At 41.6% G+C, this 23,897-nt stretch overlaps 1 protein-coding gene across 16 annotated transcripts in view; it reads right to left on the minus strand.

The window, feature by feature from the left end:
• The window catches only part of syngap1b (synaptic Ras GTPase activating protein 1b), a 180,699-nt gene that overhangs the window by 42,913 nt on the left and 113,889 nt on the right, over positions 1-23,897 (minus strand). For 12 of the 16 annotated variants that reach the window (XM_065958271.1, XM_065958263.1, XM_065958261.1 and 9 more), the window contains 2 exons: positions 14,091-14,581; positions 8,125-8,246 (listed from right to left, as the gene is read on the minus strand). In XM_065958271.1, coding sequence (XP_065814343.1) covers positions 8,125-8,246; positions 14,091-14,581 — 613 coding nt within the window. The remainder of the gene's footprint in view (positions 1-8,124; positions 8,247-14,090; positions 14,582-23,897) is intronic. The other 4 variants (XM_065958267.1, XM_065958266.1, XM_020640399.3 and 1 more) reach the window with 1 other exon arrangement.

The following is a 23,897-nucleotide window of genomic DNA, read 5'->3' on the forward strand; positions in this document are numbered from 1 at the left end:
GCAAGCTACTCAAACAAAAATGAAATCAACATATACCGACGTAAGCATGCCCAGAGGGAGCTTATGATAGCCAGGAGGCTAGCGCTAACAGTACTGATCAAATGTGCATACGTTGATTTGAATCATATCCTTGGAAGTCCCATTCACTGGGCCTTTTAGGGGCCCAGCTATTTCCACCCTGGCTGGTAGCCTGGTGGTTCGAATCCGACCTGTGGCTCCTTTCCAGCATTTAATTCCCTTCTCTCTGCTCTCGATTTCCGACTCTAACCACTGTCCTGTCTCTACAATAAAGGCATAAAAAGCCCCAAAATAAAAAAAAAATCTAAATTGCGATGATAAAATGATTTAGTATATGCACCTTAAGTAGGAAGTACCACAAAACTTAGCATGAATGGTAAATAGACTTCAAGCTGGTATCGTTCTTTTCTAGTCTTCTGACTACTCAAAGTGCTTTTACGCCGCAGGTCTCACCTACACATTCACACACTGATGGTAGAGGCTGCTGAGTAAAGTGGCTATCAGAAGTAACTAATGTAATCATACACCACCAACAAAGCAGCAGGAGCAACTTTGGGTTAAGTGTCTTTCCCAAGGACACATCGGACATATGGCTGCAGGTGCTGGGGAACCGAACCCTTGACCTTCCCGTGACTGACTCTGATGACTGACTCTACCAGCCAGCCACAGCTGTCCTGCAAAATATTTCAACAACTTTCTTTCTTCTTACTATAAAAGAGGTTTTTCTGAGGGAAAACAAGAAATTAAAAAGGCATTTATAAATAATCTCTGCACTCTGCCTTATTGTAAACAATGTTGAAGTGTCCACCTCTTGTAAATGAACCATCTGTTACATAATGACATCATTTATTATCATGTTTATTTCAGCAGCTTTTGCACTCCTCGCCACTGCACTGTAGACTTTTGCAGGCTTTTTGTTTCTGTGTATCTGTTTGTTTGATTAAATCTTGAATGTTACACTTTGTTTAGAGAGAGAACAGTTTATTAAAGTCAATTTCCTTGTATGTGTCAGAATACTTTGCCAATAAGCTGATTGTGATTGTGATTAAAACTACTCTATGCTACTTCACTGCATGCAAACAAACAGGTACTTAAAGGGGAATATTTGGACAAAAACATAAAGCTGACTTAATGATGTTTCTGACTTCTTATCCATTCAGCTGTTTTAGGTGTCGACATATTAGAACCATTAGACATACTGTACATAAATAAATAAAACATTTGTGATTAAAAGCAAATTTTGCCAAATATATTTGAAGAAAACTTTTTTCAAAAAGCGGACAGACTGATAAAAGCTTCTTATGTCACATCAGCTGTTAGCTCAACTTTTAGGAGAATCGATGCTCCTTCACCAAAAGACTTGTTTGAAAAGTAAATCATTGATTCTATCATTTAGGGAGCTACGCACAGATGATATTTTTCATTTTTCGTTTCAGTTTTGCATTATGTGGCTGTCAGCGCAAATCTATTTAATCTTCTGCAGTACCTCCAGGCAATAATATTTCAGTGAAACAGTGAAGAAGAAGAAGAACATGAATCCTGAGAGACGTATGCAAAGGGCATCATGCTCACCGACACGCTCACACACACATGCAGGGACAAGCGCATATACAATCACAGACAAGCTCACAAAACAGAACGTCTGTCGACACCGTGAGTCCAACCAGAGAGCCGTGGGGGGGGGGGGGGGACGGTCAGGTGTGATGAAGCCCCTCACAGAAGAAAAGGAGAATGGAAATGAGAAAAAAGAAAGAAAGAAGGAAATGAAAATGTAAATCCTTAGTGGGCTACTGCTGTCCGACTCTCAGCTTCTTCCTGCTGCTGCGCTCGCTCTGCTTTTGTCTTCGTTCAATCATAATGTTCATCAACAGAGCGCTGATTACATGTGGGGGACCGTGAGGGGAGAGAGAGAGAGAGAGAGAGAGAGAGAGAGAGAGAGAGAGAGAGAGAGAGAGAGAGAGCGAGAGAGATAAAAATAGACCCAAAGGAATGAGTCAGATTGAAGGAAAAGAAGAGAGAAGAAAGAGTGGGGGAGGTCACGAGTGGATGTGAAAGAAGGGAGGACTGAGAGGAGAAAGGGTGAGGGGTGAGGCGGGGAATGAGGGAGAGGACCTCTCAGAGGAAATCACAGTGATTATGTAAACGGTGGATCCTTTAAAGAGGAGGAAAGTGAGAGCGGGGATTAGAAGGAGAGAGGATGTGTGAGGGGTCGGGGCGCAGAGAGGGATTGAGTGCTGGAGCTTAAAGAAGGTGTCAGTGGGGCACTGCAAGAGCAGGAAGCGTCGAACAGAAGACGTCGACACACACTCAGGAATACACACCACATACACGCACACACATCTTGTAATTCTTCTATACCAACTACACGGCTGAGGAGAGTTGAAGTGGTCCGACAATCAACAATACACGAAGAACTTTATCTGAACTAGTAGAGCTTAAATGATTGCTCAATCAGCCCATCGGCAGAAAATGTATGTGCAACATTTTTGAAGTCGTTTAATCAAGCGGAAAAGTCTGAAATCTGCTAAAACACGAGGATATGCTGCTCTCCTCTGCTGTAATGATACAATAATACATACAATAAAAATCTTTAATGTTTTTTTTAAGTAGGACCAGTGGCGATTCTAGAGTATGCGGGTTCCCTGGGCAAAAAATCAATTGGGGGCCCCTCCTACCAGCGTTCATCACCATCATGTCTGCCAGTGTCCCGACGCTTTCTCTGTTTATTTTTTCTCTCTCAGGAATAAAGCATACAACGCTTAGCAAGGCAACAAGAGTGAGCGCTTTGAGATGGGGGCCCCCTTAGGGAGGTTTCCTTCTGTCAGTGCAAAAATGTGCAAGTTTGTGAGCCCTCAGGGGGCCCCCTTACTGGTCTGGGGCCCCAAGTATGACAAAGCAAAACTTTGACACAGCTTTCACATATCTGTCAATGTCTTTTGTGATAGACATTTTAAAGACTTAATGATACATCAATGTGAGGAAAAAAAACAGCAGCAGATTCAATCCAATCCAATCCACTTACTTTATGCAGCTCACTGTGAAAACACAGTAAAATACATTAAACATGAAAAGCAAAAGGAACATTCTAAAATATGTTGATAAAAACACATAAAAACATACAAATTAAGAATAAAAAGACAGAGGGACAGAGACCACACAACGCTCATGCTCCTTTAAAAGCATTGAATGTATATAAATATGGACGACGCATCTCCGACCTTGTGACGTCTTAAGGCGTTTTTGAACCGCAGGAACTTCTTCATAGTTCTAGGAACTGTGGGAACCCTCCTCCTTTTTTATTCATCATGCACCGCAGGAACTATGAACTTTTTTAGCTGCTAGAACCTCATTAAGAGGAACCTTTTTAGCTCCTGCTTTAGAGTAGGTATCATGGAGGTGTGAACGTAGACAGAAAAGAGTTCCCATGATGTATAGTTTCAGGGAACTCTCTAGTGGATAGTTCCTCTTCAAAAAGTCCCCAGAACTGTTTGGTCACCTATAGTGAGCCAAGACATGTGCTGAAAGGATCTGGTAGATGGAGAAGCAGAATTCACCGCCCCACCCCGCCCCGCCACAGCAAATATTTAGGTAAGGGATATTGTAAAGTGAGTAGGTTGTTATCACAGGGAAGGTTACTACCAGGGGTGAAAGTAGGCCTGTATGGTTTGGTACTTCATATGACTAACAGATTCAATGGCGGTACACAGAACTGGAAAGAGAGGAGCGACGCTGCCTGCAAAAACCTGAATTCAAAACCAGTAACGGTTGCACTTTCAGCAAGAGATCACATGTGCTAACGTTATGTCATTTTAAACAAAACGTATTAATCTCCTTATTAATTGCGTCTAAGTCATTCTGAACTGCTTCTGAACAGTCCGTGCTGTGTTTTGATCCGTACTGGACGACGCTTAGCTGCCTTTCAGTACTGCTAGTTAACGTGAGCACGAGCCTACTCCAGCCCGCTGCCGCTGACTGATATCCAGCGCTGTGGGGTTTTTGGCAAGAAGACGATTAATGCAAAATCTCCAGAGTGAAATGTGTAGCTGAATAAGTTGTGATGTTTCCTGAAATTGTGTTTTATTTCCAACAATACAACAGCAGCTGGGGACGCGACTGCACATGCGGATCTTTCCTCTGATTGGCCAGCTTTGTTTGCAGTTGCAGGGACATTTTAGTGAGCAGGGGTGTGGCCAGGGGTCGCATGGGCCCCCCTAGAAATCTGATTGGCCATCCCAAAAAATCCTAAACTGTGATTTGGCTATTAACCCTGTCAGACTTATGTTGAAACCAATTATCTTGTGTTATAAAGTCGATGTTTTTAGAGTTTAAGTTAGAAAAGGTAAATACTTTTTATTTATTTGTGGCCACCCCTACATAAGTCAGTGCCCCATTTGGGCCACCCAAGTCAAAAAAGTTTGGACACACCCCTGTGAGTGAGCTTCCGAGTGGGTGTGACGCCGGTAGCCTAGTAGTTAGTGCACGCACCCCATGTACAAAGACTAAAGTCCTCCAAGCGGGCATTCTATGTTCGAATCCGACCTGTGTAATGTCAATCCCCACTCTCTCTCTCTCCCTGATTTCCGACTCTATCCTCTGTCCTATCTCTAAATAAAGCCATAAAAAGCCTGAATATAAAACCTTTAAATGAGCGTGATAACTATGAAAATAAAAGATCTCCTTTGAAGGTAAAATAAACCAGAAAATCTGATGCTAAATTTGAATATATTTGACCATTTCATTCGATTTTTAAGCAAATAATACATAACATTTATAGGTTAATATTCCTAATTAAAAAAACCCTTTGACAAGTTCTCCTATAGCTGTGGTAATTATGACAGGCCTTTAATCAGGGTTTTTTTTTATATTATAGGCCAAATAATTAAAATATGTATAATTAAAAAAGCAGAAAATTAATTTATACACAGTTTTATACTTTACAGGACACAAAATGCTCTAATTTGCATTTAGGTCATCTCAGGACGCTCAAACTCTGCTAAAAAAAAAGAGGCAAAGTTGTACAATATGTTCATGTAAGAGTTAGGAGCTACGATGTATGACAGGGTGACCTACAGTGTAGTAAGAGGAGGAAGCTCGGGGACCCATTAGGCATTTGCAAAAACAATAAGTCACAATAAGAGTTGCAAAAACATACATCACAGCAAGTTTTATGGTTCGTTTGGGAGCACAGAGGGATGTTTATAGCTGCATGAATTTGCTGAAAAAGGCCATGTGTTCTCAGCGAAGTCTCTCTGGGTAAATAAAGACGGAAAAGGGGATTGGTAATGAACAGAGATGCAGATGTTCCTTTTAAAATCTCTGTCAGGAAACATGCAGACGTAACCAGAGCTGTGGAAAGAACCCGAAACAACTTCAGCAGCTACTTGACTTTTGTGTCCGTTCTGCGTCTCCTCAGAGCAGCCGGGGATTATAGACATCTGCAACCTTCCCAAATGAATAAATCATGTGGAAGAGCAGCTTGGCAGACACCTGACTCAGAAAAGGTTTTAGTACTCTCCTGAGTGCACTTTTGCCCTGTGTTTATATTATCAACATGACCTTGTTCACAGAGAAAGTTTGAGTTGGTCGTGTCTGAAGTGGGAGCTTATAGATCAACTGAATAGACAAAGAACATCCTTAAACTTTTAGTCAGTCCTGTGATTTTTAATTAGAAATCAATTTTGATGAGCTATTGGTAGCTAAAGTAATTCTTCAAACACTCTCCTGCTCCAGCTTCCCACTTGTGATGACTTTCTGCTTTTATTTGATGCTTTGCAAACTAAATATCTTTGTGTTTTTGACGGTTTATTGTATAACAAGCGATTCTGATGTCGTCAGGTTTAGGGATTAGGGACATTTAATCGACTAAAACCTTAGACCTCATTACCTTCACGAGTCGACACCAGAATTACAAGACGGTTAACAAATGAATAATACTTTCATATTTTGGCCCTAAATGCCGGTTTAAATGTTATGAGTAAACAACAAAGCAGCCAACAGCCACACGATGAAGCTGTAGCCATAGACTGGCTCTCTGGTAGTTAATGGGCCTGCTCTCCCCGCTCTACTACCTGGATGTAAACAAGCACTGTGAATGGATAGCATCTCCAAGGAGCAGTGTGGGGGGGTCATCACTATGTTCCCTCAGACCTGCATTACCCCGGCATCAGGGCTGGCCCTTCAATAATGCAGATAATGGGTCCTCTTAATTATACTTTTTAACAACATCCCTAGGAATTATTGATTTGGAGGTGTAGATAAGAAATATGAAAGATGAATAATATGAAATCAGAAATATGGCGGATGTCACAAATAAAAACTTGGAAATTAACAAACTGTTTAGACAACATGACTTGGAAACCAAACACTTAAACTGTTTTTTTCTTTCATTCATTATTTTTTGTCTCTTTTATTGTTTTACTTTGAAATCTAATTTGTTGAGTATAAACTTAGGTCGAACTTAAATTGGTCTTTTCTTCATCAAACCTTCTTTCAAACTTCCGCACAGATTCTCTCTCACTTGCTGTTAGGCTGATACAGAGGAGGTATAATTAAGCAAATCTCCCACTGACTCATTATGGTCTGTACAGCGACCATATGGCTGACTACTGGTTGCCATGGAGAGAGGGAGACGTTCTATTTTTTTATTTCATGGCCCGGCAGAGGAACAGTGTTAGTGCTGAGTGTTTTAATTATAAGTGACACCGCGGCAGGTCACGAGAGGGAAAAATAAACAACGATTTATAACCATGATGGATGGAGACAGCGACTGATTATGACTGACGGATGGGTAGAGAGAGGTATAGGTAGATAGAACAACAGAAAGAGAGAACAAAAGGTAGAACGCTCGATTAAGATATGATTCAACATTAAAACCATCGATCGAGACAAACAGTCATCGGAGGCTGTAACCTCTGAAGCCTATACTGTACTCTACAGTAGATAGATATAAAGACAGAACTATGAATAGAACGATAAAACATAGAGACAAACAGACAGACTTTCATGAGAGGCAAGACCATCTGATGACCTGATTCGATATCTACTGTAGATCAAATGATGTAACTGCAGATGGAAGGATTGCACACTGTCTGAATTGGGGGAAAAAAGATTGTGTTATTTTGCAGTTTAAACATTTAGCAAGAGTTTGCTTGCAATTTTAGTATAAAAAAAAACAAGAAACTGCCTAGTATTGTATTGTTGCCATGGTATTAAAGCAGGTATCGATATGGTTTGATTTTTTTTGTTTACTGGTATCATCCATTCATCCATTATCTTTACCGGTTTTCCCGTGCTGGAGACGATCCCAGCTGTCATTGGGCGAGAGGCGGGGTACACCCGGCCTTGAATGATCGCCAGTCAATCACAGGACTGACATAAAGAGACAGACAACCAGTCACACTCACATACACACCTACGGGCAATTTTAGAGACCTAACAAGCAAATCTTTGGACTGGAACCAGGAACATCCGTGCTGTGAGGCAACAGAGCTAACCACTACACCACCATGCAGTCTGGTATCATTATGAAGTTTAATATTCAGGAATCGTAACAAACCTTGATTTATGAGATCGATTGATAAATAGATCCAAAGATCAACTAGACTGATGGGGCTGTCATAGCTATCCCATAATGCAATGGGCTACAGGTAAAAGGTTGAGTGCAACGTTTAAGAATTAAAGTCTATAATAGCGCCCCATGGTGTAAGCGAATGAAATATTATTCATGCATTTTGAGATAATACATTTTGACTCTGCATTTGTTGGAAACAGCACGTATTTATATTGTGTACAGATAAAGACGCCTTTTAGATCATAAACTGTATGTAACAGGAAAGCACAACATGACAAATCTATAACAAGCCTCCCCCTTCATCATACGTCTAAAATCACTGCTTCTGTGTGATTCTGAATTGGGTTTCACGTTCTTATGAGCACTACCTAGAAGATGACCAAGCAGAAGGAAAAAAGTGCGTTTGATACCAAAACATAGGGAAATATAAAACAACAGATTTGACTGATTTATGCAAATAGACAGAGATCAACGCAGCGGCACAGCCACAAACAAGCACATTAATCCTCATGTTACTCACACGACGGCTCACTGACCTGTCTTGGTCGGCACTGCGGAAGCGGGGGAGGATCATGTGGCGGAAACTGCTGGTTCGGTCCAGTTTGGGCTGACTCTTGGCCCTCTTGATCGAGCCCTTCAACCTTCTACTGAGGAAACTCTGAACGAGGGCAAACAGATGGAGGCGAGGAGGGAGGACGTGCATGGAGACGTGAAGTTACAGAGAAGGAGTGTGTGATGTGGAGTTAGATAAAGGATGGGTTGAAAGACAAAGAGAGGACACAGGAGTTCGTGATGTTTACATGAAAACAGATGATTCCCATGGAGTCAGTATGGTGTGTGTAGGATGCATAAATCGGATGAAGACACATAAATGAGAGATTTGATGCGAGTGATGGGGGAGAGCACAAGGTACATTTTATTATAAACAAGAAATCATTACACCCACACATGTCCACTGACACAGAGGGGCGCAGTGTGGTATCAGATCCTGTGGTGGGCAGTGGTGAGCCACAAGTCCGACAACAAGCTCAGCCGCACAAGTCTCACACGGTGGGTTCAGTTTGTCCTACATGAGCTTCCTTACATGATCAAATAACACAATATTACAAGCTGCAACAGGAACCTTTTCACTGGTGCAGGAGAACCTGACTCTGGGTTTTGTCCCAATACCCATTCCTACTTTATTTGAAGGTATTTAAGTGTGTACAGCTGTGTGATTTGTAGTTCGAGAGCCTGGAACCATGACTAAAGGAGTTTTTTTTTTTTTAGAGTTAACTGGACACCCTTCATCAACAGAAAAATCAAGTGACCCACATAAACACACTCTGCAAGGAACAAGTTAGCTTGGATGAATTGTTAGAACAAGTTTGATTCCACACAAGCATCTTGGACAGTATTTTCGGGACCTTTTTAGATCATGGCATCCATTCATTACAAAAAATTGATGTTAGAAATATTGCATTGACCTTTGCCATTGTATCAAATATGATAAGGTAAACTAACGCTACCCTTGGCCAGTCCTTGAGGCACTTTGAGGACCAACAATAAGAAGACTGAAGGTCTAAGGACATTAGAGAATTATAAAAAAATGATAGTTGTTTATAGTTGTAGTTTAAAAGAGGTCACTTTTGAGTCGTACTTGAGATCGGTCTTGGACTCGAGACCACATTTTGAAGGTCTTGGTCTCAGCTAGGAATCAAAAGCATTTTTGTATCGGTCTCAGACTGGGCGGACTCCGGATTTTAAATCAAGATCACCACTGATAGGCTATTTTTCAAGTCAACACTGTGATTCGAAGGAAGACGCCCCTTTCTAAAGTAACAAATAACTAATTTGATTTTTCATCCCCCGGTTACACCTGCAACCTTCCCGCTGTTACGGTCTAAATTAGGGACACGCCCCCTGCACACACGGTGATGATTTTTCAGTGATATTTATGGTTATGGTCTTGTCTCGGTCTCGGTCTCGGTCTCGGTCTTGTCTTGTTCTCTGAGTACTCTGGTCTCAGGTATGTCTTGGTCTCGTTTACTGTGGTCTTGACTACAACACTACTTTTAAGTGTATGTCCTGAAAAAACAAAGGGTAGGTATATAATAAGGCACCTTTTCACTCAGTTTAATCCCTCAATGCATTTTGTCTGTGATTGAAATAGAATAGATCTTTATTGTCATTGCTATAAAAACAATGAAAGGCACTTTAGCAGCTCATTGTCAATGGCAACGCAGATAAAACATAAAGACATTAAAATCCTACATAATAACTACTTTTATGTCACAAACTGTTGACGCTGATTGAAGTATACTGCTTGACTAGTAGTGTACTACATTTGAATGGTTTCTGTCTGATTTATTAGAAGAATGGAAGGCACAGTTTTCTCTCATCTCTAAAGAGCTCAACAGTATGCAGTGTCCCGTTCATTTTCTCCATAACGCATTTGATTATTATTATTGATATCAACCTCGTTTTAAGAAAAAAGTTGGTTAATCATAACCTCGGGGAAAAGAACTACACAACCCACAACCCTACAGTGTCACAGGGCCATCTCTGATTTGTTGAGCACGCTGTTACCATGGAGATGTTTACCGCACCCAAGACATTCAGCTGTTGGCACAAACTTGTAAAATATTACAACATTATTATGAACTTAAAGATGAATGTTGAAAGAAGGTCCATGTACGTTCAGAAAGAAGCGGCTAAACTATCGTTGGTTTGGTCTCGTTGGAATTGCAATGGATTGTGGGATGTGTAGTTCCTTCACTTCTTGAAAAATATATGAACCCAGTTTTTTTACCTTTTCCTTTATTCTATTTTCCAATCATCGTTTTTTTTGGTGCCCAATCAAATGTTTAATAGTCACAAGTATTCGAATAGCTGGTTGGCTTGGTTACAGGATTAAAAATATTTATTTTCTAAAATCTCAATGGAGGATATGATCTGGAAAATTTAATTCCAGAACCAGAACCGCCAAAAAAGTGAGCGTTCACTTTTGAGCTCCATGGAAAGGAAAACTCATACTTACACTTGTTTTATCTTAACAGTGATATTATTTCTAGTCTTTGATAGTCGTCTCTGAAGGTTTCAACATTTATTGGTAGAGTTTGGGACTTTTAACTTCTTTCTGTCTTCTGAATATTGTTGGTCCTCAGACCAGCCTAAAGGTAAGTTACCACCAAAAAGTGGACAGGTTTAGCACATCAGACTGAGCTGTTCTGAGGTGGGCACTTAGCTCTGATCACTGAGCAGGACTTCTCGTGTGGTTATTGGGACAGACGTTAGTCTGCATGACAATCCCACCCTTCGATGAAACATTTGTCTAAAATGAATGTATGAAAAATATTAATGAAAACGAAAAACAAGCAGGATAATATCTTCATAATTTACCTTCTTATCTTCTACATTTCGAGATCAGTATTCCATATTTCCAAACATGGTGTCACTTCTTTGGCCAAAAGGGAAACAAGGTGGAAAAGATTTGACATTTCCTACCTTAATGTGTATTTAACACCCACTCAATTGCATTTTTTAATCTTCACCATGACATCACAATGTTTGTAGACTATAAATGTCAATTTTAAAAAACTGTTTTCACACTCCATACCTTGAAATATAAACTGTGGAAGGTGACTTTAGAGCTCCAACATGCATGAAATATCACTGTGTTTTTTTCCTACTGAGCCATCAAGAGGCTTTACTCCATTAGCTGTAAGTTGCTTATTGAAGAAGCAGTCATAATGTTTGTACACCTTAAGCATGAAAACATTATACGGTGGGGGGTTGACTGGAGGAAATGACACCTCGTCATCCGGCATGAGTGAAATGGCTTTGAAGCCTGTCTAGAGGTTATGACTAAAGACTTGGCTCCATCTGCTGGTTCCCTGCTAATAGCCTGCATGACTAAATCTGATTTGATTAGCCGCTCCGTCTGACACTTCAAGTCTCACAAACTTAAGAGCTTGAGAAGGGGCAGAAAAGCCTGAATCACAATAAACAGCAGGGAGAGAGGGAGGGAGACGGGGGGGGGGGGGGACCTCATCCTCAGTGTTTGCTCAGCTGCTGCTCACCTGTAGGTTCATTTCAGGTGATAAAAGAGAGGACTGGTGTCACTTAATGTTGCAGCTTATCTGAGTTTATCTATATTAAGCAGCTATATGTAAATGGTGAATCAGTGAAACAGCAGGATGTTGAGTTTATCTTCAGTCTCCGGCACAGTGTGAGTTGCTTCCTAATACCTTTACTCAAGTACAGGATGTGTAATTTACTTCAGTATTTAAATGTTAAGTTCCTTAATTTAGAGGAGAATATTGTAGTTTTAATTGGTTACGTCACCGATAACATGAAAACAAAAATGGCTTTTACTGCCTGCTGCAGTATCTATCTGCTCCTGGGAATTTTTTGTGTGCTATTAAAGTAGGTGTACTCTAAACCCAGAGGAAAAAAAAACACTAGGCCCGACCAATATGGGATTTTTGGGGACGATACCGATGTCAATTGGGGAGAAAAAAATCTGATACTGATATATCGGCCGATATCTTTCTTAGATCTATGAAATCTTTAGAGACAGATATAAATTGACACATTTATTGCATTGATCCCTCAAATGCAGTTATCAAACACAAGTAGCTGAGCATGTACGTGCATCACCACTTGACACTCTGGAGAGTGATGATGCTTGTTGTAATCCATACAGCGCCCTCTGCTGGTGGAAGAGAACTACTAGTGTAATATAATAAAGTTCAAATGAAATGCTATTTGACTGGTGAATAAATAAAGTAATGTTGGCTCATATCTGCCATAAAATTTGCCGATACTGATAGTCACTGGATAAGCTAATATCGGCCGATATCATCGGCTGGCAGATTAATCGGTCGGGCTCTAAAAAAAACAACCTACAGTATGTATTCTCTAGACTATTTCCAAGCGTCTTGTAATTCTACCCCCAAACTTCACCTGGAGGATAGTCACAAAGCAGTCAGTGATTGTCAAAAAAAACTTCACCCTGTGACTCTACTTACCACGCTTTAGGCTTTCTCATCCAATCAGAGAAGCTGAAATATTCATAGTAAACACCTATCTGCGCTCCTGTCAAATAAAATGAAATGCGAGCTAAACTGAGACTTTGCAGCTACTCAAGAGGACTTTTTGGGTTTTATAATTTTAACTCTATTAAAGTTGTTCTTTTTTTCACTCTGCACCAGCGTAAAGCAGCAAATACTTTCAGTGTCAAAGGAGGAACACGGGTCCTGTTCTTTCCAGTTCCAGTGACAGTGTGCAAACAGCAGCAGAAACAATAGAAAAGAGATGAGCAGCATAGAGCACTGGCACAAAACTCATAAAGGCACCAATCTATCCTTTTAGCCCTTTCATGTGCACGTTTGATACCTTCTGATTGAGTTTCTGTTGCCATGAATAAAACAATAAACAGATTATTTCTGTCCTCAGACACAGAATGTGTTCGGCTGCCAGCTCCGCTCTCCTCTTTGATTGAAGCCGTCTGAAGTATGAAAAAGGTTCATGACGATCCCAGGAGTAACAGTGACAGCACAGGTTTAAAAAAAAAAAAATTGTTTCTCCTTTGTTGGCATTTAAGAATCGCACCAGGTTTGAGATCAATTTACTACAAGTCACTGTTACTTTAACCATAAAGTAAAGCAGACATCCATTGATGTTCAGTCATTTCAGAGAGAAAGATGAACGTTCTTTTAGCAGACTTTGAAACAAAGATGATGAAAAATTACCTTTGCTAATGTAATTACTGGTTTCTTTTTCTGTTTCCACCTGCAGTTCTGCTTGTCTGTTAAGGTTGCTAAATAATTAATTGAATTGAGAATGTTTTGTTTTTTATTCATTTACAAACGGGTTGAAACTCTATTATCAGACTTTGAAGCTTGATTGGATTGTGTATTTCATTTAATCGAACATAACGTCTGTTTTTACTCGTGTTTCTTCCTGAATTGTAAAAAAATATTTTTAAATGAATGAACTTTAATCACATTTTGTTCTATAATTAGTAGTTTAATCCAGAGTTTTCTAACGTGGCAGAGGATTTTCCTCGACATATTCTCAAAGTTCTTCTGCTTTAAGAACTTAATGGTGATGTTTTAGGATTGCAGATAATTAAATTGACAAATTGTAGTGCAACCTTTTTAGATCAATCAGCACTTCAGCTGCATTCAAGAAAATCACTTTGGCAAGCCTTAATCCAAATTACAAAATTCAAGTACGTTTCCTGCCGTTGGGAAATGAAGGGAGATCAATGGATGTAGAAAAAAATAAAACATAGCATGCATTTGAAAACAGTGAATTTGTATTGATGGAGTTAAGTGTGCAGAGCCCCCCGGTTAGGCCCTGTAAGAAACACAGTCCTCATAATGCTGTGAAAAATAAAGGTTAAAGATGTTGTTAAATTTGACACTTTTTTCACCTCCACCAAATGATCGGACTTTTGAAACATACATGTGAACGTCGCCAGTGTCTCTGCTTCAGCCATGTTTGTGTCACATACCTCAACAGGGGGCAGTGGTGAAATGTACGCTCCTCCTGCCACTGGACTCGAACCGGCAGCCCTCCAATCTCCGCCCCAGTAAAAGAAGGGGGGGGAGGAGTAGGAGGCGGCAGGCGAGTGGGGCAGGGTGTAGGACAGGGAGGGGGAGAGGGGCAGCGAGCGGGGCATGGGGGGAGTGCCGGCCCCTTTCTTGGAGCCCTTTTGCTGCTGCTGCGGGTGCTGCTGCTGGCGCAGGGCGAGGGACGGGGACACGGTCAAGGAGAGGGGGAAAGGGTGAGGCGGGGTGCCGCTGGCCCGGCGGCCGCAGGTGTGCGGCGGGCCCAGGGCGGGAGAAGGGTAGAGGGACAGCGAGAGGGACGGAGGGAGCGAGCGAGGCCGGGGATAGGGAGGGTTACTCACGGGTTGTCGGAAGGGTTGAAGGGGGGCAGTGGGAGGGACCTCCATGCTGGGCTGCTTCCCGGTGGCTATGCTCTTCCGCCGAGCGCGATGATCTAAGAGAGCGAGAGAGAGAGAGAGAGAGAGAGAGAGAGAGAGAGAGAGAGAGAAGGAAGAGGTCGACAGGTGAGTCTCTGATACACATCAGTGAAAAGGAAACATCATACCAAATGAAGACAGGACGGAATATTACAAAGCTGAGACGCAGGGAGAGCAAGAGGAAGTGAAGAGAGAGAGAGATGGAGCCCATTGTGGAAACTAACAGCGGCGACAGAGCGGTTATTGACAGTCCGCCTGAAGGAATGAAAAAGGCCAGGAGAGAATATGAGCGCTAGATAGAGGTCAAAGGTGAGCGAGGCAGAAATAAAACCATACAGGGTCACACCCATCCACCAGCAGAAGCACAAATACGCCTTCATCTGTGCAGGAGATGAGGTTGAGGAAGTGGGCGAGAGACTATTTGAGGGATAGATTTTCTGTCTGGACTTCGGATGAGGTGAATGTTAACAGTGTGTATGCTGGGAGGAGGAGGTGAGAGGGGAGGGGCTGGAGGATGCAGAGATGGAGGGGAGTGAGCATTAAACAAACAAAGCCTTTTATTGACTTCCGTCAGTGAGTCGCTGCCTAATGCACTGAGCTGGTCAGTAAGGGAATAAACTCCTGTCCTACACTTGATTGATGACGGAGAGAGTTTAAATGTGAAGTTAGAGAACACAAGAAACAACACACAGGAGGACTGCTTGACCTGGCTGGCCTGTTTATCCACTGCAGCGCTGACAGATTTAATTAAAAAAACTGTACAATGTTGCCTTTATATAATCTCTGTATCGACAGCCACAAGCAGCCCTTCACAGACTTAAATCACAAAACTCTCCGTGTTTCTATCCAACTCTAGAAAGGTTGTTTGCCACAGACTAAATCTCTGCGATCGCGGTGTAGACCTGCTCTGTTTGCAAAGTGTCTTCAGATAACATTTGTTATGAATTGGTGACATAAAATAAAATGGATTTGCTTTGCGACAATGAAACTGTCAAATTTCTGCAACAATATAAAATCAACTTAGCAGAAGATCTGGTTCGTCTGACTTCTCTTTGGGCTCCATCTCAAGTCCATCCTCAAACTTAAACTGGTCCAGAACTAAATATCCAGCTTAAACATTGCATCAACTTCTAAATTCTGCTCCTCACCTTTAAGGCCATCCATAACCTCGCTCCTCTGTACCTCTCTGAACTCCACATCAACACACCCACCCGCACTCTCAGGTCTTCTTCCATTAAACTCACCGCACCACCTGCCCGCCTGACCACCATGGGGTCCAGGGCCTTCAGCCGCTCTGCAAAGGGTCACCTTTCAACATCTACACGTGCCTAGCTTCCTCTTCATGATAATTCTTTCTAGATGATGAAATTAGATTTTCATTTATTGTGTTTGATTTTCATATCCTATTTTTCCGTGATTATTTTGACGACTGTGTATTTGATACGTAGATTTCAAGGTGCCAAGAATTTGAAACAAGTTTGGTTGAAACTTAAAAGCAAATCTTCCGAGGTGCCAGATAGCCTGGCGGTTATGATGTAAGCCCCATGTACTGAAGCTGTGGTCCTCGTCGCAGCGGCCGCGGGTTTGAATCCGACCTCTGCCCTTTGCTGCATGTCATCCCCAACTCTCTCCACCAAAAACACTTCCTGCCTCTCCTCAGCTGTCCAATACAATAAAGGCAAAAATATCTGAGTTACCATAAAATTGGCAACACACAATAAAAGGCGCAAATCTTCTATCATCGTCATTCGGCACATTTGGAAACCACAGCCACCTGTGAACTTTGTTGTGCTTTTCAAAGCGGTGTGGACCTGCTGGTGGAGCTAGATGAAAAGTCAACCTGCTCATGGTGTTGTCAGATCATTGACAGGCCTGTTACCAAGACCATTTAAATTGTTTCAGAGGGGGCCAACTTCACTTAAAGGAGGACCAGAAGATATGTGAGTTTATAAAGCAACAGGTGGAAACGGACCTGGTTATGAAGGGTCACTGCATTGAACACCCGGTGCACAAGTTGTAAGAGGGTCTCAGTATGGTTAGGGTTAAGGCGCTTAAACTTTCTGGTAAGGTTGATAAAAACAATGATTGTGTTTTAGGTTGAGATACACTACATGAAAGTAACGATCGATAAAGGAAGTGAGGAAAGTGACTTTTGTCAGAAGAACTCAAAGGTTGGTCCCACCCTGGTTATCTTGGAATGGAACATTTTCAGGAAGATTTAAGGACAGCTGGCCGCACACCCATCAAAATGTCAAGGTTTGTTCTGTGGTATGGGAGGGAAAGAGGGCGGGGGTCTCAGGAGCGTAGATGTAAGCGATGGCAGACGCAGCATTAGAGTGTATCGCCTTGATGACAGCTTTTTGCCTTTTATATCGCTACATGTATTTGGACATATTCAAAGAATGTCTTGATTGCACCAGTTTGGCACAGGACCTAAAGACAATTTCAACAAAAATCTAAAAAAGTGTATCTGGATAAAATAACCAACCCTGCCTTTAAGTCAACTTGAGATTGCTTTAAGCGGTGAGCGTGGTTAGAAAGGATTAAAAAACAAGATTCTAGCTTCGACTCCACCTCCGCCCCCACACTGAATAATCTGTTCAGTTATCAGAAGTCGTCAGCATGTAGCAAATTTCTACAAGATGAAGAGGAAATGGTTCCTTAAGTAACAAAGCCTGGACGACCACCGATGATAAAACATGATATTCATGGTATATTGATCATCTCCAGGGTGAAACCAAACCCGGATTTACATTGTTGCACATTTTGGTCTCTCACTGTTTTCTTTCTCAAGTCTATATCTAGTTTTATGTCCTCCATTTATTTTATGTTCTCCATTTATTTTTAGCTCGGTCAAAGAAATGTCCACAGGGCGATAACCTTCAAGCAAAAAATAAGTTGGGTGCATCCTCTCGTTTGTTCGTTCTTGTCGATTTCTCCAGCCTGACTCTGCCATGTTCATCATGCTGTCTGTCTTTGCTTTTTTTCCTTTTTCCTTTGCTCTCAGCCTCCTCTGTCACACAGTCACACTAATACTCAGACACACACACACACACACACATACGCCTCTCCTCTCCCACGCAGCTACTTTACATAATTCAAACAGTGCATTTATCCCTCTACCTCTCTTCAGCCTCTGATACTTCTCTCTCTCTCTCCTCTCTACACTTTCTCCTTGTTTTCATACCGTCCTCTCCTTCAGATTCACTGTGGCATCTAGAACCCTCCATCTTCTCCTTATTACCTTTATCTGTATTCCCCTTTTTCTCTCCCCCCATCTGGCCCTTTTCCTCTCGCTCGCTTTCATTTACCTGTCCAAATGGCAATCTTTTTTCGCCGCCAGCCTGCACGTCTCTCTGTCTGCAGTCCTAACATTTTCTCCAACCCACGCAAGCGGGAGAAAAAAAAGGATGACCGGTGAGCTGTTTGTCGGCCAGCCGAGACATCAAACTGTGCCAGGGTCTCTTTGCCCATAGCTCCCACACTACCGTATCAAACTCTGGAGGCAGGGTGACTGACTGGTGGAGGAGTCTGTCTAAATTAAATTCCAGAGAGCGGGGATCTTACATGAGAAGGTTAGTGACAAATCACAGGGGAGGGGAAGTGAAAATCAAGCTTTAGTTAAATGCCAAAACTGAGAAGGTTTTTGACCGTTTATTGACATTTCATGAAGTTCATTTTGGTGGAATAACAGTTTGGAATTCGGTTACAAAACTTTAATTAGCAAAATGTTAAACCTATGATGTCAAAACGAAGATAATGATACGGTTGGTAGGCGGTTCATTTGAAGCAGCAACCTCTGGCGTTAAGAGATAGACAGAAGATAGCTAGAAGACAATGCAACTTTTTGTTTTGATGATTTTAAGGCTAAGAGGTATTTCATTCTTAATCATGGGTGCAGGTACAGTAGGTTGACTGACAGGTGGCCGCCTCTCTGTCTATTACTAAAACGACTAAAAGTTAGGTAGAGTTAGCATTGAAACTAAGCGACCAGCATTGCCCAGAGTTTCCACGAGAATCGTGCACGCCGATCAATCCCTCTCTCTAGTCAATGCTCATGTTTCCACTGCACACACGTGTCCATTTTCGAAAGTGACCGCTGCAAGCACGCCTCAAACTGGACAGATCAGATCGACCCGGAGAGGAAGTCAGACAAGAGGAAAGCACAGGACATCCGCTCGATTTCAGAATAAAACACAATTTACAGACTCCTGATCGTATATCCCATTACTTTATCAAAACTGTGTCAAAACAGGCATCAAATGAACAACATGTCAGCCTTGGAAAGACAAAGTTTCCTGTTGTTTGCGCGGGATGCTCATGGCTGTGCTCTGCTGCGGTCAGGCTTTGGCAACAGACCCTGAACAGTGGGGTAGGATGCGTGCCCTCAGATGGAGCAAAACCACTGCACGCATGGTTACTGTGGAAACAGCCAGTTGGGCTTCATAACTGCTCTTAGGTAACAAATGCGGGACGTCACAGAGACTGCGTCCATGTTTTATACATTATGGCTTATTAAGTAGTAAGTGTAAGTAAGACATTTTCAAAAGTGTACCTTCAGTTTGGAGATATTAAGTAAGTTTTACCTCCTGACCTTTCCTTCAAGATGTCCTCTTCTTTCCTCGCCCTTTCTTCTTGTTACTCCGCAAGAAGTGTTAATTACCAGCGATCGTCATGGGTGACGCCCTGCACAGCTAGAGGTTGAGCCATCATTATGTCTGCATCAGAACTGCAGCCATCTCACTGAGAAGGCCTCAGAATAACGACGTCAAGATCCACTTCTGAATATATTGTTTCTCAAACTAATTAGCTTCTCCTGGAGGAGCAGATTGTGCCGAGGAGAGAATGGTGATTTAAGACTTAACTGGCATCAGTACTACTGTAAAATAAAATAAAGTGTGATCCGTCTCTGTGGTTTTAGCTATAGACGGTGAGATCAGGGAAGAAAAAAACAAGCAGTCTGTGAGTTCTTGTGCAATCCAAACCCTCTGGGAGGGGTAACATTTGGTCCTTTTGATGCCAACTTGGAGACATGCAACTCAGAGAGCGCATGTTTTATTACATCCTCCAGTGGAGGGCTTCATTCAGGTCATTGGAATCTTGATATTGCTGGAAATCCACCAATTCTTTGTTTGGCAAAGGTAGAAGCAGCTCTTTACCGAAACGAGATTAATAAAGTATTTCTGACTCTGATTGTTGTCTCTCCCCTAAAAGTGCTGAATTTGTTCAACCACAAAGTCTACTTTCTATGTATTAATAATGACTCTCTACAAGGTCTCCCTCTGAACATTGATTATTCAAATGATCCAGCAGGAAGTACATTTTTATTTTTACAGCTGGTGACAATGCACTCTCTTTGCCGTTTGATCTTAAATGGAGCAATGCAGAATGAATTGAAATCACAAGATGACCTTACTATCTGATCAGACATTAAGGAAACATGCTATGTTGAAGTGCTGGCTTCTCTGACAACAATGCAGCAGCCACCATGTCCTCCTTCTAACTTTAGATTCACTACAGAATGTTTTCTTTTGTTTTGACCAGAGAAGGCTGTCGGTTTAGAGGCACCCCCACACGGCCATTTTGCGCTAAACACTGAAGCTTCAGTGTCCACCACATGGCAAACTGCGTGAGCATTGATTCTACGAAGGAGGGGGCGAGGTGGAAACAGGTCTCACCAATGTTTTGAAACTGGACAGCAGTACCAATTTTAAATGTAGAGTAACATATTGCTCCTTTCAAAGTTCCTCTAATGCTGCCCATCATGGTTGAATCTTTGTCTGAAACACTTGAGTTCCCCACATTGTAGACCATCAACTACACTTACTGTAAATCCTAAGTCTTGTAAGTAAAACTTTGAAGATCATCTTCAATAAAAATCTGGTTTTGAGCCTTGTGTGGTGATGACTGTGTCTGCAGAGAACCTGTCCTCTGACCGGATTTTCATGTTTTGTCTGTTTCAGTTGACTCGGGATGTTTCTGGGCGGGGAGTAGAGTCTCCCCAAGCCAATGATAGCACGCTGGTGAGTTTAGGAGTGGATACAATTCAGCGATTCGCCGTGATTCAAACTGGAGTATTTGAAGGATATTAATGCAGCGGCAAAGAAGAGAAAATATAATCATAGTGAGCCAAAACGTCAAGCGGGTAAAGCCCGTCCAAAACAACGGTGAACCTTGGGTTAGCTTTTACCCGCGGTTGCAGGGTTGGCCTGCTTTCTGTTGGACAGGTAGACGCCAAACACCGGCAGTTAGCTTGTGCTAATGTGTGGTAGCTTGCAGTGAAGGTACAAGCAGTAAAAACACACGACAACCTGCAGTGGGTTAGGGTTGAAGAGTTAATGAGTGCGCTTCTGGGATGAAGGGCCAGGTTTGAATGTTGTGCTTACAAGCTGCAACGAACATTGCTACTGACCCTACCTTTAATTTTAAAGCCCAACTCTATGAGCATTTCTATTTGAAAAGTGATAAACGTTACAGAGGCACTTTCAGCAGTTTGTGTTCACATCTTTATTTCATTAACAAGTTGCTGAGCAAGAATCCCCGCACCAATGTAAGCTTTCACTTCCTTAATCTCCAAAGAGACTGTGAAGCAGTGTCGGGATTAACATGCAGTTTAAAACACAAAAACATGATATTCATAGACTCCTCCGGTGTGAACACACTGTCTGCTTTAGACAGACTCAGAGGCAGACTCTGAGTGAGAAACAGTGATTCTGTATCGTGCAATTTGTAAGAGTGTCCACAGAGGGCATAATTTGATTGATTTACAGAATCCACAATACTCAGTCAATCATGACTGTAAATTAAAGACGCACAGGTCTGCAGCATGAAGCCTTACAAAGAGCACAAGACGCTCTTATGTGTTAAGCACAGCTGCAGTGTTAGCCGGTGAACAAGGTTAAGAGCTCCTCTGTGGGTTTAACCCTCCTGCTCTTAGTCTGCAAGCAATTATTTACAGTGAGTGCAAAGACGACTGTGAGCCTGCTGCAGATGGCAGCAATAATTCCGTCTGTAGCTTTATTAGAAAGTACATAATGTGTATCAGTCATTATTGGTTTATTGCTTTATTCAACGGATAAAGTGCACGTTATTTCTGTAAAAACAAAGGTACCGCCAAACGGACATTTTAAATCTGCTGCGTCTGGATGTTTCATACTGTAGTGAACTTGAAAATGATGTTCATCAATTTCAATTTTTGGTTAACATAGACATATAAAGGATCACATCAGATTGTAATCTTTCTTTTTTAGATGTTATTAATTGCACACCACTCTGATGCGCCACTGAAAAATATCTACCTGCCTCCTCGTTATATGGAAACATTACTTAAAGAAAAGACCACCAGGAAGCCTGAACATGACTGAGCTCCGAAACCACAGACGGCCACTTTGGTTTCAAAAACTCGTCATTATGAGCCAGTACACATAACATATGGCTTTAACATATTCAGTTAGAGTTGCAGTAAAGTGACTAAATGTGTCGTTATTTCAAAACCCTTCAATAACAAAGAGAATATAAAAAAGACAATGAGGTTAATCAAAAGTTATTGGAGTGTTTTTTGGAATAGTGTAAACTCAGGCCAGGGAATAAGATGAAGAGAAATTCAAAGTTTCAGGAGATCAACACAAACGTTATTTAGAAATCTAGCTTTTTTTTTTATCTCTTCAATGAGTTCATGCAATAATTGGAAAATTTAACATTTATCCACCGATGATTTAGTTGGAAGCTCTGGAGAAAACTCACATCGGTAGAGTTTAAATTTAAATACTTTTAATTCAGTTTAAGGGAATAATTTATTAACAAGCGCAACTGAGGAGAAGAAATATATTCAACTTTTTTTATTAATGGATGTAAACAAGCGGAAACAGGAAACTCTTCAAATAAAGGTCAGACTGAACTTCATTAGATGGCTAAAAAATTGTAGAGGGATTATAATGTGAAAATACATCCACCTATTATATCTATACTGATCCCAGCTGTCATTGGGCAAGAGGCGGGGTCAACCACAAGGCTGACATATAGACAAACAACCAGCCATTCACACCGACCAACGGGCAATTTAGATTCACCAGTTAACCTGACGAGCATGACTTTGGACTGTGGGAAGAAGCCTGAGTAACACGCCTGCACAGGGACAACATGCAACCTCCACATATAAAGGTTCCTGTCAGACGGGGATTTGAACCAGGAACCCTCTCGCTGTAAGGCAACAGCGCTAACCACTGCACCGTGCAGACTTGTAATGCAGTTTTACTGTAATTTTAGTTTAAAGCTGTACAACGCAGACCTCAAATCCAACCGTTTCCTGGAGGTTAATGGTCCAGAAAACCTGATGTGTTCCAAACAGAAAGCCCCTTTCACCTTTCACAATCATCAAACAAATATTGAACAGCCTTAATGGAGGTTCTTTAGTCATTCAAATTCACCAAGAACTGTTTCATTTATTTATTTAAAGGACAGTGCACATTAATCAACATTTCTGTAAATGTGCCAGTGTTAGCCAGCAGGCTAATTTTCAACTGTTTGAGAGGGGTTTGAGAGGTTTTTTCTTTTGTGTTCAGTGCCCTTTGTTTGTCTGTTTGAAAGCTGAATTATAAAAAGATTTAGACGTCTGATTTTAATGAAGCTTGGTGGAAGGTTGAAGCGTCGGCAATGAAAAAACAAATATTACATTTTGGGGTGGGTCCTGATACGATATCTGAACAAGCAATAACAGAACATTCAGTCCACAAACAAGCAAAGATATATCCATGTGGATTTATTTTAGTATTGAACATGTATGCAGAGTCGTTGTAGTTGCAGCACAGAAGAATACACCGCTGGCCTTGGTGGAGGTTTGCACGCTTTTAGTGCCCTTCTACTCTCATCTACTAACATGGAATTTTCTTTCAGCCTTGCCTTCAACACCCGGTCCTCCCGTCAATGTGACGATCTGAGCCTGTATGAAAGCTTCTTTTCTTCACAGATGGACTGGATGCAAACTCACACTTCAATGCTTTCACCTGCTTTTCAGCTAAATTAGAATCCAAAAAGAAAGCAGCTTCAATCACCAAAACATCAAACAGAGTTCCACTGTGCTCTGATAGCTTGTGTCTGTCTGGGTCCTGAGGACATTTCAAAACACATCCTATAACTTCAAGTCATATCTAAAGTGTTCGGTTTAGGATCTGATCTAGGGAAAAGGAAAACATGACAGATGAACTATTCCAAAGTCAAAGTCCATATCCTACACAAGGATAAGAAAAGTGTTTAGCCAAAGCGTCTTGATTTACAGATACTGAAGGCTCCTGTGAGGAGTTTGTGGTGGGCGTCAGATTAACAGCACACTGCAGA

The sequence above is a fragment of the Labrus bergylta genome, chromosome 8 (assembly GCF_963930695.1).
Source record: "Labrus bergylta chromosome 8, fLabBer1.1, whole genome shotgun sequence".
In the NCBI taxonomy this organism is placed as follows: domain Eukaryota; kingdom Metazoa; phylum Chordata; class Actinopteri; order Labriformes; family Labridae; genus Labrus; species Labrus bergylta.